Raw genomic sequence first — 26,818 nt, 5'->3', positions numbered from 1 at the left:
AGCTTCTTGGGGGGGGAATGGGGGGAGGGGGGCACCCGCCCCTCCCCCACCCCCACAAACACCGGGGGGGCCCCGGCGGGGGGGGGAGGGGGGGGGGGGACACGGGGGTGGGGGAGGGGCGGCCACAGGGCCCAGCACCATAACGGGGGGGGGGCGGGGGCGGGGGGGGGACACAACCCGCCCCTCCCCCCAAAGGTCAGGGGTCACCGGGTCACGGGGACAAGGTGGGGAGGGGTCACCGGGGTCACGGTGACCAAAAACCTCCCCCCATCCCCTCCCCCCCCCGGGAGTCGGGGACCCCCCCAATAAATAAAGCGACCCCTCCCCCCGCCCCTCCCCGCGTATAAATTAATAAAGAGGAAAAAAAAAATCATTTACAAAAAAAAAACAACAATGAAAAAAAGCAAAGAAAAAAAACCCAAAAGGAGGCTCGGGGAAAGGGGGGGAGGGGCACCCCGAGGCCCCGCCCCCCGCGGGGGGGCTCCTGCCGCCCCCCCTTTTGGGGGGGAGGGGGTAGCACAGGCCCCTCCCCCCTTTGCACCATGGGTTGGGGGGAGCCCCTCCCCCCCCGTAGAGACCTGAGCCCCGCCCCGCGAGGGGGGAGGGGCGGAGGGGGGGCACCCCCCCACCAATAAAATCCTGCCCCTCCCCCACCCCCCCCCGTGCCCCTCCCCCCGGCCCGGACCCGTATGGGGGGGAGGGGCGGCTGCTGGTGGGGGCGGGGCGAGTTTTTGGTTGAATCTTGGCAAGGGGTCCGACCCCCCCCAAAAAAAGTGCCCCTCCCCCCCTGCCCCTCCCCCCCTTTAATGCTGAGGGGGGGGCGGGGACCCCCCAGGCTCCCCTTTGTGTGGGGGGAGGGGCACAAACCCCGCCCCCCCAAAAATGAGGGGGAGGGGCCGGGGCGGAGCCTCCCCTCCCCCCCCCCAGCCCCCTCAGAGTTCAGAGCCCCCAAAATGTGGGGGTGGGGGAGGGGCAGCAGAGAGACCCCCCCCCATCCCCCACCGCGGGGGGAGGGGCGGCAGGGGAGGGGCTTTGTCAATTCCTAGAAATGGGGATTTTCGTATAAAATCGGAGTTTTTCCACCCAAAGCTTTGTCCTTGTCCGTCCAGACGATTTTTGGGGCGATTTCTCCGCGAATAAATAAAAAGTGTTCGTGGTGGGGGGAGGGGCGGGGCCCCCCCTGGCCCCTCCCCCACCCTGGGGGGGGCCCTGGACTCATCTGGGGGTCGGCGGCGTCACCTGGGGGGGGATGGGAACCTCAGCACCCCCCTTGGGGACACCGGGAGGGGACGGTCCCACACAGGTGTCCCCGTGCCCTCTGTTTGTCCCCAGGTGTGTCCCCAGGTGTGTCCCTAGCTGTCCCCATGTACCCCCAGCTGTCCCCAGGTGTGTCCCCAGCTGTCCCAGGTGTGCCCCCAGGTGAATCCCCATCTGTCTCCACCTGTCCCAGGTGTGTCCCCATATACCCCCAGGTGCCCCCAGGTGTATCCCCAGCTGTCCCAGGTGTGTCCCCAGCTGTCCCAGGTGCGTCCCCAGGTGTCCCAGGTGTGTCCCCATGTATCCCCAGCTGTCCCCACCTGTCCCCCAGCTGTCCCAGGTGTGTCCCCACCTGTCCCCCAGCTGTCCCAGGTGCGTCCCCAGCTGTCCCAGGTGCGTCCCCAGGTGTCCCAGGTGTGTCCCCATGTATCCCCAGCTGTCCCCACCTGTCCCCCAGCTGTCCCAGGTGTGTCCCCAGCTGTCCCAGGTGTGTCCCCATATACCCCCAGGTGCCCCCAGGTGTATCCCCAGGTGTCCCAGGTGTGTCCCCATGTATCCCCAGCTGTCCCCACCTGTCCCCCAGCTGTCCCAGGTGTGTCCCAGGTGTGTCCCCATATACCCCCAGGTGCCCCCAGGTGTATCCCCAGGTGTCCCAGGTGTGTCCCCATGTATCCCCAGCTGTCCCCACCTGTCCCCCAGCTGTCCCAGGTGTGTCCCCATGTATCCCCAGCTGTCCCAGGTGCGTCCCCAGGTGTCCCAGGTGCGCTCACCAGGGTGAAGCCGTCGTAGATCTGCATGAGCTCCTCGGTCTTGTACTGCTCGAGGACGATGACGCCGGCCAGGCCGCCGCCGCGGCGCCGCGAGCAGCCCTCGCAGTGCACCAGGTACGTGTTGCGCCCGCCCGTCTCGCTCGTCACAAACAGGATGTTGAACACCTCCACCTGTGGCCAGCGGCGGGACAGGGGTCAGCGGAGTGGCCGAACACACCACATGGGCAGTGGCACAGCCAGGGACAGCCCACGGACTGGGCAATGGTCAGTGGAGTGGCCAAAGACACCACATGGGCAGGGGAGTGGTCAGTGGAGTGGACAGGGAGAGCCCATGGTCAGTGGCACAGCCAGGGACACCACACAGTCAGGGGAATGGTCAGTGGAGTGGCCAGGGACAGCCCATGGTCAGTGGAATAGCCAGGGACACCCCACGGTCGTAGCAGTGGTCAGTGGAGTGGACAGGGACACCCACAGCCAGGGCAGCACGTCCAGGACAGCCCACGGACAGGGGAGTGGTCAGTGGAATGGCCAGAGACACCACACGGTCAGGGCAGCACGTCCAGGACAGCCCACGGACAGGGGAGTGGTCAGTGGAATGGCCAGAGACACCCAGTGGTCATGGCAAGGGTCAGTGGAGTGGCCAGGGAAACCCCATGGCCAGGGCAGAGGTCAGTGGCACAGCCAGGGACACCGTGTGGTCACAGCAATGGTCAGTGGAGTGGCCAAAACCACCCCATGTGACCCCACGTGACAAGGACAAGGCCACCCCAGGGCCATGTCCCCAGCCCCATGACAACACCACAGACCCATCCCCAGCCCCATGGCAGTGCCACAGCCGTGTCCCCAGCCCTGTCCCCAGCCCCATGGCGGTGCCACAGCCGTGTCCCCAGCCCCATGGCAGTGCCACAGCCGTGTCCCCAGCAGTGTGACAGTGCCCCAGCCATGCCCAGGGGTGTGACAATGCCATGCCCAGCCCCATGGCAATGCCACAGCCCTGTCCCCAGCCCCATGGCAACGCCACAGCCGTGTCCCCAGCCCCATCCCCATGATGGCAGTGCCAGGTCGTGTCCCCAGCCCATCCCAAGCCCCATGGCAGTGCCACAGCCCTGTCCCCAGCCCCATCCCCATGATGGCAGTGCCACAGCCGTGTCCCCAGCCCTGTCCCCACGGTGGCAGTGCCACAGCCGTGTCCCCGCGGTGTCACTCACATCACACTCGTTGCAGTAGTAGGCCGGCTCGTCCTTGACGCGGCCCTGGTAGGCGATCTTCTTCCCCGCGCGCACCAGGCTCTCGCGCTGCACCTGGCAGTGCTTGATGGACTGCAGCAGGCAGTACCTGCGACAGGAGGGGACACCTGAGACACCTGAGACACCTAGGACACCCACCACGGGGACACCTTTACCAGGGACAGGGGCACCTGAGCCACCTGTGGCACCTGAGGGACGTTCTGGCACCCACCATGGGGACGCCATCACCAGGGACGTTGTCACCTGCTGTCACCCACTGTGGGGACACTGTCACCAGGGACTCACCTGCTGTCACCCACTGTTGGCAACACTGTCACTGTCACCGGGGTCCCACCCACCATGGGGCCCCCAAGCCACCAAGTCCCCCTGTCCCGCTGTGTCCCTGTCCCCATCCCCACCCTGTCCACGTCCCTCCCTCCCCAGGTGTCCCCATGTGTCCCCAGGTGTCCCCTCTCTCACTTGATCATCTTGTAGAGGTCGGGGTCGCTGATCTTGACGGTCCTGGCCACGTTCCAGGACACGTGGATCATGGGCACGATGGACTTGACGTTCTTCACCTCGTTCCACTCGTAGCGCTCCAGGGCCAGCTGGTACTGGTATGCTGGGGACAGCGGGGGTGTCACCGTGCCCCTGAGGCCACCCGGGACACATGGACACCCCCCTGGGACACACGGACACCCCCTGGGACACACGGACACCCCCTGGGACACACAGAATCTCCCCAGGACACACGGACACCCCCCTGGGACACACGGACACCCCCTGGGACACACAGAATCTCCCCAGGACACACGGACACCCCCCTGGGACACACGGACACCCCCCTGGGACACATGGACACCCCCGGGACACACAGAATCTCCTGGGATGCTCCGTGGCCACCACGTGCCAGTGCCCATGGTGAGTTCTCAATGTCCCCAATGTCCCCATTGTCCCCACTGTCCCCAGTGTCCCCTCACCGGTGAGCGGCCCCACGTTCCAGGCGATGTTGTTGCCCCCAGTGTCCCCAGTGTCCCCGTGCCCCCTCACCGGTGAGCGGCCCCACGTTCCAGGCGATGTTGTTGCCCCCAATGTCCCCAGTGTCCCCAGTGTCCCCGTGCCCCCTCACCGGTGAGCGGCCCCACGTTCCAGGCGATGTTGTTGCACCAGCCCGTGGCCTGCACCCAGTGCACGGTGCCGGCGTTGATCCACACCAGGTCGCCGGGGCGCTGCACGAACCGGTACACCGGGATGTTGGAGCGGTACAGGTCCTCCAGGATGGGCCACCACGAGCCCGTCAGGTAATCCACGCCGTGCCTGCGCCGGGGGCGTGGTCAGAGACAGCCCCGCCCACACCTGGACACGCCTGCGCAGCCACGCCCATTTCCACCCAACCCTGAATTGATCCTTGGTGCTGGGAAATGGGGGTTGGCCACGCCCATTGCAGTTGGCCACACCCACTGCAGTTGGCCACACCCCCATGTAGAACCACGCCCATACATTATCAGGCCACGCCCACTGCACTTGGCCACACCCCATGTGTAGCCACACCCCTGCATTATCAGGCCACACCCACTGACTCCACCCAGGTCACATACTCAAAAATTAACAATAATTATTGTTAATTATTGTGTGGTGGCCTCTTTATGCAGACCCCGCCCCTTCCCCAAACCCCGCCCCTTATACAGCCCCATAACCACGCCCTCTTTCAGTCAGGCCACGCCCCTTTTATGCAGGCTCTGCCCACTTGCTATGGAAGGCGGAGCTGCTCTCCCAGTAGTGCTACCCCAATAACCCCGCCCCTTTCACTGACCACACCCTAATTTATGCAAACCATGCCTTTTTATGCAGACCACGCCCATTTATGCAGACCACGCCCACCTGCCACAGAAGGCGCAGATGGTCTCCCAGCAGTGCTCCCCCAATAACCACACCTCCTTTATGCAAACCCCTCCCCTTTCACTGACCCCACTTTTATGCAAACCATGCTAATTTTGCAAACCACGCCCCTTTTTATGCAGACCCCGCCCACCTGTCGCAGAAGGCGGAGATGGTCTCCCAGTAGTGCTCGTGCACCGCGAACCACTCGCAGTCGCCGGGGCCGATGTTGATGTTCACCGAGCAGAAGTTGTTGTTCTCCTGGTGGCCTGCGGGGGACGCTGTCACCGTCACTGGCATTGTCACTGTCACTGTGTCACTGTCGCTGTCACTGTGTCACTGTCACAGTCACTGTCACCTCGTGTCACCCCCATTGCCCCCCCAGGACACTGAGATCAGGGGGCTCAGCCCGGTGTCCCCACCGCTGTTGGTTTTTGTCACCTCCCACAAAAAGCCCCCCCCCCAAAAAAAAATCCCACGAAAATCCCTCAAAAAATCTCAAAGAAATGACAAAAGTTCTGGGAAAATTCCTAAAACACGTCGAAGAAAATACCCCAGGTGTCACCAGGTGTGCCCAGGTGTGTTCTGGGTGTTCTCCAGGTGCCCCCAGGTGTTCCTCAGGTTTTCTGGGTGTTCCCCAGGTGTGTTTTGGGTGTTCCCAGGTGTTCCCCAGGTGTGCCCAGGTGTGTCACTCACTGGGGGTGCGGCTGCCGGGCACCTTCATGTAGAGCTGCACGGTGTTCATGCCCAGGTGTGTGCCCCAGGTGTGCCCAGGTGTGTTCTGGGTGTGCCCAGGTGTGTCACTCACCCGGGGTGCAGCTGCCGGGCACCTTCATGTACAGCTGCACGGTGTTCATGCCCAGGTGTGTGCCCAGGTGTGTTTTGGGTGCCCCCAGGTGTGCCCAGGTGTGTCACTCAGCGCGGGCTGCCGGGCACTTCATGTACAGCTGCACGGTTTCATGCCCAGGTGTGTCCAGTGTGCCCAGGTGTGTTCTGGGTGTCCAGGTGTGTATCCCCCAGGCACCTTCATGTACAGCTGCACGGTGTTCATGCCCAGGTGTGTGCCCAGGTGTGTTTTGGGTGCCCCCAGGTGTGCCCAGGTGTGTCACTCACCCGGGGTGCGGCTGCCGGGCACCTTCATGTACAGCTGCACGGTGTTCATGCCCAGGATGGTGTGGCCCACGTGGCTCAGCATGTTCCCCGTGGAGGAGACGCGCATGAACGCCGGCAGCTTCAGCAGCTCCTGCAGCTGCGGCTTCCACCTGCGGGGACAGGGACAGGTGTGTGACCCGGGGGGTGGCACCTGCCCGGGGGCACCGCCCGCCCCGGGGGAGCCACGCCCTGGCACCTGAGAGGGGCGCTGACCCACCCATTGTCACCCAGGTGTCCCTGCAGCACCCACACGTGACCCTGACCCCCCTCATTGTCACCCCACCCCACCAGGTGTCCCCCAGATGTCCCCATTGTCCCCTAAGTGTCCCCACCACCCCAGGTGTCCCCCCAGTGTCTCCAGTGTCCCCAGTGTGCCCCAGCTGTCCCCACCCCCGGTGTCCCCAGTGTCCCCCGGTGTCCCCCAGATGTCCCCATTGTCTCCCAGGCATCCCCACCCCTGTGCTGTCCCCCCAGTGTCCCCAGTGTCTCTCAGCTGTCCCCATTGTCCCCCCAGTGTCCCTGCTGTACCCCACTGTCCCCCAGCTGTCTCCACCCTTGTGCTGTCCCCCTGGTGTCCCCGCTGTCCCCCACTGTCCCCACGTCCCCGCTGTCACCTCTTGGCGTCCGACAGGTCGATGTTGGTCCCGAACTTGATGATCTGGTGGGATTTCTGGTCGGGGGGGCTGGGGGGGACACGGGGTCACGGGGGGCAGGGACGGGGTCCCCAAAGGGGACATGTCACCCCCGCCCCCCCGGGTCTGGGGACATCCCTGGGGACACTGGAACCCCCCCAGTGACACCCTGGGGACCCTTTGGGGACACCAGGAACCCCCCAAAGAACACCAGGACCCTTTGTGGACACTGGGACCCCCCCAGGGACACCCTGGGGACCCCTTGGGGACATTGGGACCCTCCCCCCGGATGGGGGTGACACATTGTCCCCCGGGATGTCCCCAAGAGGGGATAGGGGGTGGCCCCACCTGGGCGGGGTCTCGGTGGTGCTGTCGGGCTCCTCGGCCTCCTCATCCTCGCTGTCCTTGTCCTCCTGTGGGGACAGTGCCACCTCAGCCCCTGGTGTCACCTCAGCCCCTTGGTGCCACCTCAGCCCCTGGTGTCACCTCAGCCCCTTGGTGTCACCTCAGCTCCCTGGTGCCACCTCAGGACACTGGGGGACACTTGGGGACACTCCAGAGACAGCCAGGCATCCCAGGGGACTCCTGGGGCTCCTTGGGGACACCTCAGAGACACGAAGGGACACTTGGGGACACTTGAGGACACGAGTCCCCTGCAACCCCCATGTCCCCCTGAATCCTCTGTCCCCTGTGCTGTCCCCACCATGTCCCCTGTCCCTGTGTCCCCTCCCTGTCCCTGTGTCCCCTATCCCTGTCACCTGCAGGGACTCCTGGAAGGAGCACACCTGGTACTGGGCATACTGGACAATGGTGGTGTGGGAGTGGCTGATGTCACAGGGTGTGTCCCCTGTCCCTGAGCTGTGTCCCCATGTCCTATGAGTGTCCCCAGCATGTCCCCAATGTGTCCCTGTCCCCGTCCCTCACCTGCAGGGACTCCTGGAAGGAGCACACCTGTACTGGGCGTACTTGGCGATGGTGATGTGGGAGCAGCTGATGTCACAGGGCCACACCTGGCGTGTCCCCTGTCCCTGAGCTGTGTCCCCTGTGTATCCCCATGTCCTGTGAGTGTCCCCAGTCCCCGTCCCTCACCTGCAGGGACTCCTGGAAGGACGAGGCCTGGTACTGGGCGTACTTGGCGATGGTGGTGTGCGAGCGGCTGCTCTCGCAGGGCCACACCTGGCGCGTCCCCGACAGGTCCCAGTTCTGGTCCGAGGGCTGCTGCACCTGCGTGCGCACCTCGACCGCGTGCTCGCCGCTGGCCTCCACCAGGGTCTTGGTGCTGAACAGACCCAGGTCTGGAAAAACACCGGGGTTGGGGCATTTTGGGGGTGTCTGGGGGGGATTGGGGGTGTCGGGGGTCAGGAAGGGTTAAATGGGGACAGGGACAGGGACAAGCACAGGGACAGGGACAAGGATAGGGACAGGGGAAGGGACAGGGAATCTCCACCAGGGTCTTGGTGCTGAACAGACACCAGTCTTCAAAAAATGGGATTTTTGGTCATTTTGGGGGTTTGGGTCACTTTGGGGGTGTCTGGGGGCATTGAGGGGTGTCTGGGGTCATAAGGGGACAGGGGTGGGACGGGGACAAGGACAAGGGTGGGTTTCGGGTATTTTTGGGGTGTTTGTGGTGCTCACTGAGGCGCAGGAACCCCGCCGGGCCCCAGATGACAGTGATGGGGGGATCCACGAGGGATTTAAGGGATTTGGGGTTTTTTGGGGTATTTTTGGGGGGTTTTTGGGGTGCTCACTTAGGCGCAGTGACCCCACCAGGCCCCGGATGACGGTGATGGGGGGATCCACGGGCGCAGGTTTGGGGGTCCCTGTGGGGTTTTGGGGTCCCTATGGGGTTTTTGGGGGTTTTAAGGGATTCGGGGTATTTTTGGGGTGGTTTTTGGGGTGCTCACTGAGGCGCAGGGACCCCGCCAGGCCCCGGATGACCGTGATGGGGTTCTTGGGGTCGGTGCAGAACTGCAGCAGCACGGGCGAGAAGGCGTCGCGTTTGCTCTCCAGCTGGGCGGGAACAGAGGCAGCCAATCAGAGACCAGTGCCCGACAAAGGGACCAATCACAGCCCGCCGCCCTCGGGGAGGGACCAATCAGCAGCCAGCACACAGAGAAATGACCAATCACAGCACAGTGCCCTCACACAGGGACCAATCACCGCATGCCACATCCACCCCAACAACCAGGTCAGCAACCAATCAGGATGGAGAGTGATTGGGGCATCAGCCAATCAGAATGGACATGGTTTGGGGCATCAGCCAATCAAGATGGAGAAGGTTTAGGGCATGAGCCAATCAGGATGGAGATAGCCTGGTTCTCCATTCTCCAGCCAATGAGGGTTCAGGTAGCCCAACCAACCAGCCAATCAGGACTGAGATGGTTTGGCGTGCCAGCCAATCAGGATTGAAAGGCCATGATCTGGCAGCTAATCAGTAGCAGAGAAACTCTGCCCCCATCCATTGGCCAATCAGCAGTTGGGAGGCCCCACCCAGCAGCCAATCAGGAGAGTCTCCTGTGCCATTGGCCAATCAGGGATGTTCTGGCAGAAATGCCCCCTTCTGGCAGCCAATCAACAGAGAGTCGTTCATGGTGGACCAATCAGGAGGGGAGGGATCCAGCCAGGGACCAATCGGCAGAGAGTGACTCTGCCAGGGAGCCAATCAGCAGCAAGGATGCCCACCAGCCAATCAGGAGAGGGGACACCCTGGGATCCTCAGCAGGGACCCAATCAGCAATCAAGAAACCCAGCCAGGTAGCCAAACAGCCGCCAGGGGAACCAGGCAGGGAGCCAATCAGGAAGCAGGACCCTTCCCACTGGCCAATGAGCAGAGAGGACACCCTGGGACCTTTCACAGGCAGCCAATCAGCAACCAGGGGACCCATTGAGGGAGCCAATCAGCAGCCAGGGGACACATCCAGGAAGCCAATCAGCAATCAAGAAACCCTGCCAGGTAGCCAATCAGCAGCCAGGCGACCCATCTAGGGAGCCAATCAGCAGTGAGGGGAGCCATGCAGGTAGCCAATTGGCACTCAGGGGGCCGCGGGCAGCAGCCAATGAGCACTCACGTAGATGCTGGGCGTGGGCGGGTTCAGTTTGTCCCGGGGCAGCTGCTCGCGGGCGTCGATTCGCGGCTTCACCGACTGCGCCGGGCACAGGTAGGACTCGCTGAACGGCCCCTTCAGCCGCGCCTGCCTGAGGGGGACACCAGGAATGCCCCAAATCACCCCAAAAATACCCCAAATCCCCACAGAATCACCCAAATCCCCCCAGAATTACCCAAATCCCCACCTCGGAACGGCCCCTTCAACCGCGCCTGCCTGAGGGGGCGGCGATGGTGGGACCCCTGGATCGCCCCACATCACCCCAGAAATACCCCAAATCCCCCCAAAAATCCCCCCAGAAGCCCCCAAAATGAGCCCCAAACCACCCCGTGACCCCCCTAAACCTCAGGGGGACCTCCTAAACCCTCCTGGGACCCCCCAAGCCAAGCCAAAGCCCCTCCCAGCGCCCCCCCAGACTCACTTGCTGGCCCGCACCACCTCGGCAGCGCTGTGCCGGATCGTCAGCTGAGCCAGGGGCAGCCCCCGCGGCTCTGCCGCCTCCGAGGCCACCAAAGCGTCACCGCCGCCACCTCCGGGGCCCCCCCCGAGGCCGGGGATCCCCCCGGGCCCCCCGGCGCCGCTCTCCACCTTGATCAGGCGGATCTTGAGCTCTTTGGGGGGCCCCTCGCCCAGCGAGCGCAGCTTCAGCAGGTCGGCCGAGCTGACGAAGGCGGGCGGGGGTCCCGCGGGGGTGGGAGCCGCACTGGGGGGGTTGTTGGTGTTCGGGGGGGTTCCCCCTTTCGTTTCCAGCCTGGGGAGGGGTCCCCCCCCTTTCTCCTGCACGCCGGGGCTCTGCAGGTCCAGCGTGGCCAGCACGGGGCGGTCGCGCTGCTGCTGCTCCCGCTGCTGTTGCTGCTGCTGCTGCTGCTGTTCCCGCTCCTCTTTCCGGGGGTGCCGGCGCCGGGGGGGTCCCCGCCGCAGGTCCCGGTGCCGTGATGAGGGGGGGGGGCGGCGGTGCCGGCGGCCGCCGCCGCCCAGCCCGGTTTTGGGGGGGGTGTCCGGGGAGGGGGGGCTGGGCCGGCCCGCCTGCTCGGCCAGGGTCTCGCAGGCGCGGCTGATCTCCTCCAGCGCCTCCGACTCGCTGCGGCCCGGCGGGGGCACGGCCAGCGCGGGGGGGCCCCAGCCCGGGGCTGAGGTAGCGACTTGGGCGGGGGGCGTGGGGGGGCGCGGGGAAGGGGGGGTGGGTTTGGGGGTGCTGCTGCTGCTGCTGCTGTTGTTGTTCCCCGTTCCCGCTCCGGAGGGTTTTTCGGCGGGAGGAGGAGGAGGAGGAGGTTTGGGGTAAAAAGGGGAAGTTTTGGGGTCGTCCCGTTTGCCGAAGGGGTAAAGGCGGGGGGTCCGGGGGGTCGCCGTGACCCGGGGGGGGGGCACCGAAAGGGGGGGCTTTGGGGCGGGCCAGGAGGGGGGGGGGGGGGGGGGGGGGGGGGGGGGGGGGGGGGGGGGGGGGGGTGACCCCCCCCTCATCCTCCTCCTGCCGGATGGACTCGTCCAACATCTTCATGATGTTGGCCAGGCCGTCGGGCAAGATTTTGGCAAACTCGGGGGGCTCCTCGAATTGATCGTCCAAGGGGGGGGCCCCGAAATCGAACAGGCGGGGGGGGACCCCGGGGGACTCGGAGGAGGGCGGGGGAGGGGGGGGCAAAGGCGGGGGAGGGGGCTCGGGGTGCGGGGGGGGGGGAGGAGGGGCGGGGGTGCTCTTTGGAAAGGGGACCCCCGATGATGAAATGGGGGGGGGGCTGGGGGCGGGGGGGGGCGCAGGGGAGGTTCCTGAGGCATCGGGGGGGCCCTCGGAGAGGGGGGGGGGCGGCGCTAACGGGGGGTGGGGGGTCCCCAGCCAAAAATCGCCGGGGGGGCTTGGTGGTGGTGGTGGTGGGGGGGGGGCTCCTCCTCCTCCTCTTCCTCCTTGTCCGGGTAAGGGAAAGGGGGGTCTGGGGGGCGCCCCCCCCCGTGCTGGTGGTGCTGGGGTCCGGGAAAGGTCCCGGGGACCCCCCCAAAGGGGGATCGGCCCCCCCCGGCCCCGCCTTGGGCGGGGGTCCCCCGAACAGGATCTCGTCCAGGGGGTCGCCCGCCCCCCCCGGGTCCTTCAGCCAGGGCAGGGGGGGGGCGGGGAGCGGCTCCGGGGCGCAGCGGGGGGGGGGAGGGGCGGAGGGCAGGTGGGGGGGGTGGGGACCCCCCCGCTGGCCCCCCCCGGCCCCGGCGGCTCCGGAGGTTGGTAGCGGTGCTCGGGAGCCTGGGGGGGACATTTGGGGACAAAGGGGGGGGGACACGAAGTGAGACCCGAGTCCTGCCCATGTCCCTGTACCCCCCTTAACCCCCTTTCCTCCCTCTCTGTGCCCCCATCCCGCTGTCCCTGCTGACCCCGTGGTGTCCCCTGTGTCCCCTTACCTCTGATCCTACTGTCCCCGCATCATAATATCCCCTCAATCTGTGTCCCCCCCATCCCCATGTCCCCGTGTCCCGATGTCCCCACTGTGTCCCCTCCATGTCCCTGTGTCCCTCTCATGTCGCTGTGTCCCCTTGTCCCCCCAATCCCTGTATTCCCCTCATCCCCCATGTCCCCATGTCCCTCCAATGTTCCCATGTCCTGCTGTGTCCCCTCCATGTCCCCATCCCTGTGTCCCCCCATCCCCATGTCCCCCCACTGTGTCCCCTCCATGTCCCCATCCCTGTGTCCCCCCATCCCCATGTCCCCCCACTGTGTCCCTGTGTCCCCCCCATCCCTGTATCCCCCCATGTCCCCTCATCCCTGTCCCCATGTCCCCTGTATCCTCCCCATCCCATGTCCCCATGTCCCCCCCCGTCCCCACTCACTCGGGGGGCGCGGGTGCTGGTGGTGGGGGTCCGGGGGGGTGCCCGGGGGGGGGCACAAGGCACGCAGGCGGTCGGTGCTGCTGGTGAGCGGCTGGGGGGGGCCCTAAGGTCACTTGGGAGGGGACCCGGGGGGACACAGGGCCGGGGGGGCGCAGGGGGGGGCACCGGGAGGGGGGCCACCAGCCGCTGCTCCTGGGGGGGGACACAGGGGACAGAGGTTAACGGGGACATGGGGGACATGGGGACAGAGGGGACAGAGGTTAACGGGGACATGGGGGACATGGGGGGACATGGGGACAGAGGGGACAGAGGTTAACGGGGACATGGGGGACATGGGGACAGAGGTTCATGGGGACATGGGGGACATGGGGGGACACATGGGGGACACAGGGGACAGGGGGGACAGTGGTTAGAGGGGGCTGGGGACATGGGGGTACATGGTGGGGACAGGGGGGACATGGGGGACATGGGGGACATGGGGGACATGGTGGGGACAGAGGGGGGGACAGAGGGGACATGGGGGACATGGGGGACATGGTGGGGACAGAGGGGACAGAGGGGACATGGGGGACATGGTGGGGACAGAGGGGACAGAGGTTATTGGGGACATGGGGGGACATGGGGGGGACAGAGGTTATTGGGGACATGGGCGGACATGGGGGGACACATGGGGGACAAAGAGGACACGAGGACATGGGGACACGTGGGGGACACTGGGGGTGACACCGGGGGTATCACACAGGGTTGGTGACACAAGGGACACAGAGATGACACACAGGGGGTGACACTCAGGGGGTCACACAGGGTTGGTGACACCGTTGGTGACACCGGGGGGGGTCCCCACCTGTCTGTCCGGGTGGCGCCGGGGGGGGGCCCAGGCTGTCTCGGCGGGGGGGAAGGGGCTCCACAGCCCCGGGGGCAGCGGGAACGGAGGGGGCGGCCCTGGGGGGGGCCCCGGGGGGGGCAGCGCCCCACAGCCCCCCTGGGGACAGCGGGGGGGGGGGCGGGGGACCCCGCAGTGCCCCCCAAAAACCCCCCAAACACCCCCAGACCCCTCAGTGCCCCCCCAGACCCATTTTACACTCCCCAAATCCCCCTTAAAGCCCCCCCAGACCCATTTCACCCCCCCTTACCCCCCCCAATTACCTCCCTCATTTCCCCCCCATTTTTTCCCCCCAAAACCCCTCAGTGCCCCCCCCAGGACCCTTTAACGCCCCCCCCCAGACCCATTTCACCCCCCAATCCTTTTAATTCCCCCCCAGACCCATTTCACCCCCCAATCCTTTTAATTCCCCCCCAGACCCATTTCACTCCCCCAGACCCATTTCCCCCCCAGACCCATTTTATCCCCCCTTACCCCCCCAATTACCCCCCTCATTCTCCCCCTTTCCCCCCCAATTTTAACCCCCCAGTGGCCCCCCCTCCCAGGACCCTTTAACGCCCCCTCCCCACCCCCCCAAAATCCCCACCCCTCCCCCACCTGGGGGCTGCCGCTGCGGCGCCGTTTGAGGGGGGGGATGGGCGGCTCCTCGGGGGGGGGCGGGGGGGGCTGGGCGGGGGGGGGGGGCTGCCCCGCGGGCGGGGGGTCGGGGGGCCGCCCCCCTCTTCAGCTGCGCCCCCCCCCTTTTGGCCGGGAACGTCCTTTTCTATGGGGGGGGAGGTGGGGTAAGGGGGGGGTTGGGGGGGGGGAGGGGCGGTATCACCCCCACCCTCCCCGCCCCCCCATTCCCAGTGCTCCCAGTAAGGCCTGGGCCCATTCCCAGTGCCCCCCCACCCCCGCCCACCACAAACCCCCCCATGATCCGCTGAGCCCACTCCCCGATTCTTCCCAAAATCCCCAAAAATCCCAAAAACTCCCCAAATCCACCCCAGTCCCTTTAATCCCCCCAAAACCCCCAAACACCCCCAAAACCCCCCAAAACCCCCAAAAACCCCCAAATCCTCCCAAAACCCCCAAAATCCCCCAGCCCATTTAACCCCACAAATTTCCCTCCCCAGTCGCTTTAACCCCCACAAATTCCCCCAAAACCTCCCTAAATCCCCTCCCCCAGACCCCCAATTACCCTCTAATCCCCCCAAATCCCCCCAAAATCCACCCTGCCCCCCCAAATCCCCTCCCCAGCCCCCCAATTCTCCCCAAATTTCCCCCAAAACCTCCACAAATCCCCTCCCCAGCCTCTTTAATCCCTCCAAAATCCCCAAAATTTCCCCCAAACCCCCACAAATCCCCCCCCCCAGCCCCCCCAGGTGCCCCCCCCTCACCTCGGGGTGCAGCAGGCTCCAGACCTGCTGGAGGGGGGGCAGGGCCCGAGCCCGGGGGGGGGACACGGGGCCGGGGGGGAAACTCCAGAGCTGGGCCTGGGGACAGGGGGACACCTCAGGGACATGGGGACACCTTGGGGACACCCCCAGAGACAACCTGGGGACACCCCCAGGGACACAAGGATACCTCCAGTGCCACCCCAAGGGACATGGGAACACCCTGAGGTCACCCCCAGGGACATGGGGACACACCCCTGGGAACGATGTCCCCACTCGCCACTGTCACCTGCTGTGACCACAACTGCAGTGGCATCAGGGACACAACCCAGCCCCTCAATGTCCCCACAATGTCCCCTCAATGTCCACTCAATGTCCCCTCAATGTCTCCTCAGTGTCCCCACCATGTCTTCTCACTGTCCTCACAATGTCCCCTCACTGTCCCTCCAATGTCTCCACAATGTCCCCCCGCTGTCCTCTCAGTGCCCCCTCAATGTTCCCTCACTGTCCCCACAATGTCCCCTTAGTGTCCCCCCATTGTCCCCCAGTGTGCCCTCAATGTCTCAATGTCCTCCCCATGTCCTCTCACTGTCCCCACAATGTCCCCTCAGTGTCCCCCCGCTGTCCCCACCTGCTGCAGGCGCCCGATGCGGGCGGCGATGTCCCCTCGGTGGCCACCGATGACGTCCCCGCGGTGGCTGCCGTCCCCCCCGTGGCGGTGGCCGATGTCCCCTCGGTGGCCGAGATCCCCGGGCCGGTGGCCGATGTCCCCAGAGCGATGACCGATGTCCCCAGGGCGATGGCCAATGTCCCCAGGCCGATGGCCAATGTCCCCAGGCCGATGGCCAATGTCCCCAGAGCGATGACCGATGTCCCCGGGCCGATGGCCAATGTCCCCAGAGCGGTGGTTGATGTCCCCTCGATGGCCGATGTCCCCAGGCCGGTGTCCGATGTCCCCAGGGCGATGACCAATGTCCCCAGGCCGGTGGCTGATGTCACCTCGATGTCCAAGGTCCCCAGGCCGGTGGCTGATGTCACCTCGGTGACCGACGTCCCCTCGGTGACCGATGTCCCCGGGGCGGTGTCCGATGTCCCCTCGGTGTCCGATGTCCCCGGGGCGGTGGCCGCGGTGGCGCCCGTGGTGGCAGCTCGGTGGCTCCTCCAGCTCGGGGGTGGCCTCGGGGCCGGGGGGGTCCCAGGGCTGCAGCGCCCGGACACAGCCCTGGAGGGGGTCCAGGGGGGCCCGGGGGGCTCTGGGGGGACACGAGGGGACATGGGGACATCTGGGGGGCTCAGTCCCATAGAGACCCCAAAATGGGGATTTGAGCCCCAGAGAGACCCCAAACGCAGCCTGGAGGGGGTCCAGGGGGGCCCGGGGGGGGCTCTGGGGGGACATGGGGACATTTGAGGGGCTCAGCCCTATAGGGACCCCCAAAATGGGGATTTGGGGGGGGTCAGCACTTACCCCGGAGTGTAGAAGGCCTTGTGGGGGAGGGGCGGCCCCCCATTGCCACTGGGGGGGGGCGTCAGGTGGGGGGGCAGCGGCGCCGGCCCGAGGCTGGAGGAGCACCTGGGGGGGGAGGGGGGGGGGGGGTCCCCCAAAAATGGGGGAGACCCCCAGGAATGGGGGAGACCCCTCAATAATGGAGAGACCCCAAAAAATGGGGGAGACCCCTGGGAATGGGGGGTCAGTGTGGGGGTCAATGCAGGGGTCAGTGTGGGGGTCATTTGGGGGTCATTTGGGGTCAGCCAGGGGTCATACCTGGGGGGGGGCAGCCAGGCCCGGGGGCAGCCGGCCCAGCCCCCGCCGCAGCCCAGGCTCCCCACGGCGAAGGGGTCCCGTGCGGCCCGGCCCCCCAGGGGCTCCACGGCGCGATGCATCGGCCTGGGGGGCACGGGGGGTCAGAGACCCATCCCTGCCCCACAGATCCATCCCATAGACCCATCCCTGCCCCACAGATCCATCCCATAGATCCATCCCATAGACCCATCCCTGCCCCACAGATCCATCCCATAGACCCATCCCTGCCCCACAGATCCATCCCATAGACCCATCCCTGCCCCACAGACCCATCCCTGCCCCATAGATCCATCCCATAGACCCATCCCTGCCCCACAGACCCATCCCTGCCCCATAGATCCATCCCTGCCCCACAGACCCATCCCTGCCCCACAGATCCATCCCATAGACCCATCCCTGCCCCACAGATCCATCCCATGCCCCATAGATCCATCCCATAGATCCATCCCTGCCCCACAGACCCATCCCATAGATCCATCCCATAGACCCATCCCTGCCCCGTAGATCCATCCCTGCCCCACAGACCCATCCCTGCCCCATAGATCCATCCCACAGACCCACAGATACCCCAAAACCAGCCCCATAACCTCCCCAAAACCAGCCCCATAACCCCCCCAAATCCCCCCAAAACCATCCCTGTGACCCCATAGCCAGCCCCATAACTCCCCCAAATGCCCCCACTCACCACTCGTGGGGGGGGTTGGGCTGGGTCCCCCCACAGCCCCCCCGTGGGGGGGGGCGGCTGCTGGGCGGGGGCGGCCCCTCCCTCACTGCCGCATCCACCTGGGACAGGGACGGGAACTTAGGGGGCACCTGGGGCACCTGGGGGGCACCTGGGGGAGGTTTGGGGTCAGCTCCGGGGCAGCTTTGGGGCACTTTTAGAAGTTTTAGGGGCAATTCTGCGGCAGTTCTGGGGTACTTTTAGGGGCACTTTTAGGAGAAATTTTAGGGCAATTCTGGGACAATTTTAGGGCAGTTCTGGGGGCACTTTTGGGGTCAATTATGGGGCACTTTTGGATCAGTTCTGGAGCATTTTTAGGGGCAATTCTGGGGCATTTTTAGGACAATTCTGGGTCAATTTCACGGCAGTTCTGAGGCTCCGCCCCCAGCGGCAGGGGGCGGGCAATCCCGCGATCACGTGGTGCGGAAGTGGGCGGTGCTTCACACACGCACCGCAGACCCCGCCCCCTCGACCCACGCCCCGCCCCCTCACCGATGACGCGACGCTCTCCAGGAACCGGCCAATCACAGCGCGCCTCTCGCCTGGCAGCCAATCATCGCTCCCTTCCGGCTCTGGCTCAGCCTGAGGGCGACCAATGGAGAGAGGGCTCAGGCTGGTGCTGGCCAATGAGGAGAGGGGAGGGCGGGGCAAGTCGGGGCCACGTCCCCTATGAGGCTGAATGGGGAGACGCGCCGGGGGAGATTTGGGGACAATTTGGGGACATTTGGGGACACTGGGGAGGGGCGGGGCCTTCCCCCGCCCCCAGCCGTGACATCATGGCCACAGCTGAGGGAGAATTTCGGGGCCTTCCCGTGACGTCACGGTTGGGGGCGTGGCCACGGGGAACCCGCGACGCCCACGGGGAGCGGGAAGGGGACGGCGACGCTCGGGACAGGGTGACAACAGGAACAGGGTGACACACTGGGGACAGGGTGACATACTGGGACAGGGTGACACACAGGGACACCCGGGGACAGGGTGACACACAGGGACAGGGTGACACTTGGGGGCACCCCCAGGGTGACACGCATGGGACATGTGATGACACCAAGCCATGGCATCATGTGACCCCAAACATGGGTGACCAGAGTGACCAACAACCACACTGACCCATGGCCAGAGTGGCCAGAGTGACCCACAGCCAGAGTGACCCACGGCCACCGGTGACCCATGGCCAGAGTGACCAACAACCAGCCTGACCCACAACCACGAGTGACCAACAGCCAGAGTGACCAATAACCAGAGTGACCAACACCCAGAGTGACCCATGGCCACAGTGACCAATAACCAGAGTGATCAACAACCAGAATGACCCACAGCCACAGTGACCCATGGCCAGAGTGACCCACGGTCACTCACGTGTGACCCCAAATGCGCATGACCACAACCCTGAGTGACCAACTACTAAAGTGACCCATGGTCACCAATGACTCACAAGCCAGAGTGACCAACAACCAGTCTGACCCATGGCCACAGTGACCAACAACCAGAGTGACCAACAACCAGTCTGACCCATGGCCAGAGAGACTCACAGCCATGAGTGACCAACAACCAGACTGACCCATGGTCACCAATGACCCACAGCCATGAGTGACCAACAACCAGAATGACCCATGGTCACCAGTGACCCACAGCCAGAGTGACCAACAACCAGAATGACCCATGGTCACCAGTGACCCACAGCCAGAGTGACCAACAACCAGAATGACCCATGGTCACCAGTGACCCACAGCCAGAGTGAACATCAGTGATCCCAGCCAGGGTGACTCACAGACATGAGTGACCAATAACCAGTGACCAACAGCCAGAGCGGCCAAGAACCAGAATGACCCATGGCCAGAGTGACCCAACAGTGACCCACAATCAGTGACCCACAACCAGACTGACCTACAGCCAGACTGACCTACAGCCAGACTGACCCACAGCCAGACTGACCAACAACCACAGTGACCCATGGCCACAGTGACCCTGGCCAGACTGCCCCCTGGTCCCACCCGTGTCCCCACCCCCCCACCCCCCATGACCCCGGTCACACACAATCACCCCCCCCCCAACCTCGCTGACCCCCCCATGCCACCCTGACCCCCCGGGCGTCCCCCCGTGTCCCTCACCCCCCCCAGGTGTCCCCAGGTGTCCCCCGTGTCCCTCACTGGTCCCCGCATGTGCCTGGATGTCCCCCCCGGGTGTCCCTCACCCCCCCCGGTGTCCCCTCGTGTCCCTCACCGGTCCCCGCGTGTGCCTGGATGTCCCCCCCGGGTGTCCCTCACCCCCCGGTGTCCCCTCGTCTCCCTCACTGGTCCCCGCGTGTGCCTGGATGTCCCCCGGGTGTCCCTCACCCCCCGGTGTCCCCTCGCGTCCCTCACCGGTCCCCGCGTGTGCCCCGGGCGCCGCCGGCCCCGCGTGTGCCGGCCCCGCGTGGTGACACCGCCACTGCCGTGAGTCACCGGCCCGCGGTGACATCGCCACCCCGCGTGAGTCACCGGCCCCGCGTGGGTGTCCCCGCCCCGCCCCCCTCCCGCCACCGTGACGTCAGCGGATGCCCGGGATGGAGAGGGGGGGAAGGGGAATCCCGGCGTGGGGCGGGGGGGGGGGGGAGAGACGGGATGGGGACACGGGGGGACATGGAGGGGGACAATGGGGACACTGGAGGGGACATGGGGAGACATTAGGGACACAGGATGTGGGGGACATGGGGGGGCACATTGGGGACACGGGATGGGGGGACATTGGGGGACACTGGGAGGGACACGGGGGGACATTGGGGGGGACACAGAGTAGACATTGGGGAGTTATTGGGGCACAGGATGCGGGGACACTGGGGAGATGGGATGAGGGGGACATGGAGGGGACACGGGGGGACAGGGAGGGGACACTGGGGACACGGAATGGGGGACACAGAGGGGGCACTGGGGAGTCATTGGGGACACGGAATGGGGGACATTGGGGTGGACATTGGGGACACGGGAAAAGGGGGGACATGGGGGGTACATGGGGGGGATATTGGGGGACACAGGGGACACACACGTGGTGGCACAGAGAGGACACTTGGGGGCACAGGGACAGACGTGGGGACACGGGGACACACAGGGACAGACATGGGGACACAGGGAGGGCACGTGGGGACATCTGGGGACACAAGGAGAGCATGGACACACCTGGGGACACCCCAGGGACACCTTAGGGACACCCAGGGCCATGTGTGGTGACACAGGGGGTGACACGGGGACAGCAGCCAGGGGGTGACACGGGGACACGCAGGGTGAGGTGAGGACAGGGGACACCTGGGGACAGGTACAACCGCACAGAGTGACACAGCTGGGACACGCGTGTGACCCCAGGTGACCTCTCATAACCCCACGTGTGACACCTGTGTCACCGCTGTCCCCTGCTCTGGGGTGGCCCCGGGGTGTCCCTGTGACATTGGGGTGGCCCCAGGGTGTCCCTGTGACATTGGGGTGTCCCCGGGGTGTCCCTGAGATGTCCCCGGGGTGTCCCTGTGACATTGGGGTGTCCCTGAGGTGTCCCTGGATCTGGGGGAGCCTCGGTGGGGGGGAGGGGCGGGTGTGTGACAGTGACAGGGACATGCGTGGGGGGGGACAGAGGGGGAGGGGTGTGACACTGTCCTGTGAGGGTGACACGGGTGTGACAGTATCCTACACAGGTGACACAGGTGTGACACTGTCCTGTGAGGGTGACACAGGTGTGGCAATGTCCTACAGACGTGACACAGGTGTGACAGTGTCTTGTGGAGGTGACAGGGACGTGCAATGTGTGTGTGACATCGTCCTGAGGGTGTGACACGCATGTGACACTGTCCTATGGCCATGGCACGGGTGTGACACTGTCCTACAGAGGTGACATACGTATGACACTGTCCTGTGGAGGTGACACAGGTGTGACACTGTCCTACAGGTGTGACATGTGTGTGACAAAGGTGTGCACCCCCCGCCACACCTGACAGCGCACACAGACACCTGGACACGCGTGTGACACTGTCCTAGACAGGTGCCACACGTATGACACTGTCCTGTCTGTGCAACACCTGTGTGACACAGGTGTGCGCCCCTTGTCACCCCTGGTGTCACACACACACCTGGACACGTGTGTGACACTGTCACTGTCCCCCCGGTGTCCCCCACACCTGGCAGGGAGGGGGCGGGGCCTGGCCGTGGGGGGAGGGGCACTCACGTGTCCGAGGGTCGGGTCCGGTGGGGGAGGGGCTACGCGCCAGCCATGGCCTGGGAGGGACACAGAGCCTTACTGGGAGCACTGGGAGCACTGGGACACCCCTCCCCCTCCCAGAGCCTTACTGGGAGCACTGGGAACACTGGGAAACCCCCCCCCCCAGTGCCTTACTGGGACCAGTAGGGCCCAGGGGGCTGCTCCCAGTGTTCCCAGTATAACCAGTACCAGTGCTCCCAGTACGACCAGTAGCTCCCAGTACAATCCCCTCTATTCCCAATGCTCCCAGTATGACCAATATCGGTGTTCCCACTTTCCCCAGCAGCTTCCAGTATGGCCACCTCCATTCCCAGTGCTCCCAGTACGATCAGTATCGCTGTTTCCAGTATCCCCAGTAGCTCCCAGTAAGATCCCTCCCCACCATTCTGAGGCCCCAGTACTCCCAGTATCTCACACGCTTGGCTCCAGTAACACCCACCATGCCCAGCTCCCAGTGCTCCCAGTATGACCAGTAGTAACCGTTCCCATCTCCCAGTAACACCAGTAACCATCACTTCCAGTTCCCAGCAACACCAATTACTGTCATTCCCAGCTCCCACTAAAACCAGTAACCACCATTCCAATCTCCCAGTAACACTAGTAACTGCTGTTCCCAGCTCCCAGTAAAACCAGTAACTATCATCCTCAGATCCCAGTAACACCAGTAGCAATCAACCCCAGCTCCCACCAAGATCTGCAATTCCCAGTGCTCCCAGTACAGATTCACACAGTGCTCCCAGTACACAAACACCTCCTGGTCCAGCTCCCAGTGCTCCCAGTACAGCCCATTCCCAGTGCTCCCAGTACAGCCCTTGCCCTGTTCCCAGCGCTTCCAGTACAGCCTTTATCCCATTCCCAGTGCTCCCAGTACAGCCCTTACCCCATTCCCAGTCCTCCCAGTGCTGCCTTCACCCTTGCCTCCAGCTCCCAGTGCTCCCAGTACAGCCCTTACCCCATTCCCAGTGCTCCCAGTGCTCCCAGTACAGCCCTTACCCCATTCCCAGTGCTCCCAGTACAGCCCTTACCCCGTTCCCAGTGCTCCCAGTACAGCCCTTACCCCATTCCCAGTGCTCCCAGTACAGCCCTTACCCCGTTCCCAGTGCTCCCAGTACAGCCCTTACCCCGTTCCCAGTGCTCCCAGTACAGCCCTTACCCCATTCCCAGTGCTCCCAGTACAGCCCTTACCCCATTCCCAGTGCTCCCAGTGCTCCCAGTACAGCCCTTACCCCATTCCCAGTGCTCCCAGTACAACCTTCACTCTTGACCCGTGCTCCCAGTCCCTCCCAGTGCTCCCAGTACAGCCCTTACCCCGTTCCCAGTGCTCCCAGTACAACCCTTACCCCGTTCCCAGTGCTCCCAGTACAGCCCTTACCCCGTTCCCAGTCCTCCCAGTGCTGCCTTCACCCTTGCCTCCAGCTCCCAGTGCTCCCAGTACAGCCCTTACCCCATTCCCAGTGCTCCCAGTACAACCTTCACTCTTGACCCGTGCTCCCAGTCCCTCCCAGTGCTCCCAGTACAGCCCTTACCCCATTCCCAGTGCTCCCAGTACAACCCTTACCCCGTTCCCAGTGCTCCCAGTACAGCCCTTACCCCGTTCCCAGTCCTCCCAGTGCTGCCTTCACCCTTGCCTCCAGCTCCCAGTGCTCCCAGTACAGCCCTTACCCCGTTCCCAGTGCTCCCAGTACAGCCCTTACCCCATTCCCAGTGCTCCCAGTACAACCTTCACTCTTGACCTGTGCTCCCAGACCCTCCCAGTACAACCCTTACCCCATTCCCAGTGCTCCCAGTACAACCCTTACCCCGTTCCCAGCGCTCCCAGTACAGCCCTTACCCCATTCCCAGTGCTCCCAGTACAGCCCTTACCCCGTTCCCAGTGCTCCCAGTGCTCCCAGTACAACCCTTACCCCGTTCCCAGCGCTCCCAGTACAGCCCTTACCCCATTCCCAGTGCTCCCAGTACAGCCCTTACCCCGTTCCCAGTGCTCCCAGTACAGCCCTTACCCCGTTCCCAGTGCTCCCAGTACAGCCCTTACCCCATTCCCAGTGCTCCCAGTACAGCCCTTACCCCGTTCCCAGTGCTCCCAGTACAGCCCTTACCCCATTCCCAGTGCTCCCAGTACAGCCCTTACCCCGTTCCCAGTGCTCCCAGTACAGCCCTTACCCCGTTCCCAGTGCTCCCAGTACAGCCCTTACCCCATTCCCAGTGCTCCCAGTACAGCCCTTACCCCGTTCCCAGTGCTCCCAGTACAGCCCTTACCCCGTTCCCAGTGCTCCCAGTACAACCTTCACCCTTGCCCCGTGCTCCCAGTGCTCCCAGTCCCTCCCAGTGCTCCCACACCCGCCTTATCAGGAGGCCGCGCCCAGCCCGGCCCGGGGTGCCCTGGTGGGCGGGGGAGGGGGGCAGGGGGGACCAGGTGTTTTTGGGGGTCCCAGGTGTAATTTTGGGGTTCCCTGACATGTTTAGGGGGTCCCAGGGGCATTTGGGGGGTTTCAGGTGAGTTTGGGGAGTCCCAGGTGTGGTTTGCGACATCCCAGATGCATTCTGGGGAGTCCCAGATGCATTTTGGGGCTCCCAGGTGCGTTTGGGGGGTCCCAGGTGCATTTTGGGGTTCCCAGGTGTATTTTGGGGGCGTTTCAGGTGTGTTTTAAGGTCCCAGCTGTGTTTAGGGGTCCCAGGTGCATTTTAGGGGGGTTCAGGAGGGGGCTACACCCCAATACGGCTGCAAGGCCTGACCCCCCCCTTTCTGACCCCCCCAAAGCACAACCTGACCCCCCCAGACACCCCAAAATCCCCCAAATCCTCTCCTAAAAACACCTCAACCTCTCAACCCCCCCCCACACCCCCAAATCCCTCCCTGAGCCCCCCCAAATCCTCCCAGACCCCTTGACACCCCTAAATCCTCTCGTGACACCCCAAAACCCCCCCAGATCTTCTTCTGACACCCCCAAATTCCCCTGAGGACACCCCAATTCACCCAACACCCCCAAACACCCCCAGACCTCCCAAATTCCCCCCTTGGCACCCCCAAACACCTCAAACCTCCCAGAGCCCCCCAAAATCCCTCCAAGACCCCCCCTTGACACCTCAACCCCTCCCCTGACCCCCAAAACCTTCCTGTGCCCCCCCCCAAAAAAAACAAGAGGGACACCCTAAAAATGGGGAAACTGAGGCACAGGGGGGGTTGGGGGTCACTAAAGGTGCCCCCCAAAGTTGTGCTGGCCCTTTAAGACCCCCCCAAAACCTCAGCCAGGAGGCCCCCCCCAAATTGAGCTGGGGGTGGGGGGAACACGAACAACACCCCCCAAATTTACTTCAGCTCAAACATCCCCAAAATCATTTTGGGGAAGGCAAACCCCTCCCCCCCCAAAAAATTAATTTCAACCCAAACTCCCCCAAATTCACCTGGGCGGGGGGGCAGGGTTTCACCCCAAATGACCCCCCCAAAATCCACACCAGGGGAGTCAGAGCCCCCCCACTTTAGCTCAGCCCAGACCCCCCCCCCATATTTACCTCAGTTTCATCCCTCCAAAATCCAAACTCACGAATTTTAACTCAAATTTGACCCCCCCCTTTTATCTCACACCGATGCCCCCCCAAAATCACCTCAGCCCTGACCCCCCCTCCCAATTTATCCCCCATTATCACAGCTTTCCCCCCCCCCCCATTTCACCTCAGGTTTGACCCCCCCCGAGCCCAAATCCCCAAATTTTAATTGCCCCCCCCCATTCACCTCTCCAGGTGAGACCCCCCCATTTCGCCTCAATGTGACCCCCCCGAATCACCCCAAAAAGGCCAAAACTCCCCCAATTCACCTGACCCCTGGCCCCCTCCAGGTGAAACCCCCCCATTTCACCTCAATTTTCTCCAAAACCACCAAAAAACCCCAATTTCACCTCATAACTGACCCCCCACTTCACCTCAGTTTCAAATGACCCCCCCCAAAATTGCCCTAAACAGGATGAGACCTCCCCCCATTTCACCTCAAACATGAGCCCCCCCCATTTCACCTCAGCTCTGACCCCCCCCTCAAATTTCACCTCAATTTCCCTTTCCCTAAACCCAAACTCCCTTAATTTCACTCCAGATTTTACCCCCCCACCTCAAACCCCCCCAATTTACCCCCCCCAGCCCAGACCCCCCCAAAATTCCCCTCAGGTTTGACGCCCCCTCCCCAAAATCCCCTCAATTCACCCCAACCCTGACACCCCCCCCTCAATTTACCCCAACCAGGCCGGACCACCCCCAATTCCCCTCAGCCGTGCCCTCCCCACTCCCAGACCCCCCTCCTCAAATTCCCCTCAGCCCTGAACCCCCAAAATTCCCCTCAGTTTTGACGCCCCCTCCCCAAAATCCCCTCAATTCACCCCAACCAGGCCGGACCCCCCCCAATTCCCCTCAGCCCCCTCATTTCCCCTCAGTTTCCCCCCCCGACCCCTCAATTGTACCTCAGTTTCCCCCTCACGCACCTCAACCCCCCAAATCCCCCCTCAGCGCCGACCCCCCACCCCGCACCCCTCACCCCCACCCCAGCCCCCCCTTTCCCCTCAGCCCACCCCCCAAATCCCCCCCTCTGACCCCCCCCCGCCAGCCCAGCCCCCCCATTCCCCTCACGCCAACACCCCCAATTTCCCCTCACACCCCCCCCACCCGAGACCCCTCATTCCCCCTCACCTCCTCCCCACCCCCCTCACCTGACACCCTCCCCCACCCCCCACCCCCCTCAGCCCCCTCCCCCACCCCCCTCCCCCTCACACACCCCCCCCACCCCCCTTCCCCTCAGGCCGCGGCCCGGCCGCCCCGGCCGCGCTGCCCCCGCCGCTCTCCCTCAGCGGTACCTGCGGCGCTGCTGGTGCCGGTGTGTCCGTGGGGTGCCGGCGGGGTCCCGGGGGGTGCCGGGTGCGGGGGGGTCCCGGGGGTCCCGGGGGTCCCGGCCCGGCCCCGGCGCTGCGGCGGCTCCGCGGCTCCGGCCTCGCTCAAACAAAGGACCCG

At 64.5% G+C, this 26,818-nt stretch overlaps 1 protein-coding gene across 1 annotated transcript; it reads right to left on the bottom strand.

The window, feature by feature from the left end:
- Positions 1 to 415: 415 nt before the first annotated feature.
- KDM6B (lysine demethylase 6B) lies at positions 416 to 26,818 on the bottom strand. Its single transcript, XM_030970571.1, has 26 exons — positions 26,665 to 26,818; positions 21,797 to 21,846; positions 18,101 to 18,190; positions 17,573 to 17,670; positions 16,849 to 16,971; positions 16,552 to 16,656; positions 15,718 to 16,345; positions 15,090 to 15,185; positions 14,308 to 14,473; positions 13,672 to 13,809; positions 13,473 to 13,540; positions 12,828 to 13,019; positions 11,446 to 11,712; positions 10,441 to 11,399; positions 9,984 to 10,110; positions 8,820 to 8,925; positions 8,005 to 8,210; positions 7,264 to 7,328; positions 6,898 to 6,966; positions 6,245 to 6,393; positions 5,286 to 5,400; positions 4,383 to 4,570; positions 3,734 to 3,875; positions 3,236 to 3,362; positions 2,028 to 2,198; positions 416 to 1,239 (listed from the first exon to the last, which is right to left on the bottom strand). Exons 5-26 carry the CDS (start codon positions 16,965 to 16,967, stop codon positions 1,216 to 1,218), a joined length of 4,227 nt encoding a protein of 1,408 aa, XP_030826431.1. The 5' UTR covers positions 16,968 to 16,971; positions 17,573 to 17,670; positions 18,101 to 18,190; positions 21,797 to 21,846; positions 26,665 to 26,818; the 3' UTR covers positions 416 to 1,215.

This window comes from Camarhynchus parvulus, unplaced genomic scaffold (genome assembly GCF_901933205.1).
Source record: "Camarhynchus parvulus unplaced genomic scaffold, STF_HiC, whole genome shotgun sequence".
In the NCBI taxonomy this organism is placed as follows: domain Eukaryota; kingdom Metazoa; phylum Chordata; class Aves; order Passeriformes; family Thraupidae; genus Camarhynchus; species Camarhynchus parvulus.
Note: the sequence above shows the minus strand (reverse complement) of the source record. Positions and strands in the feature narration are given on the sequence as shown.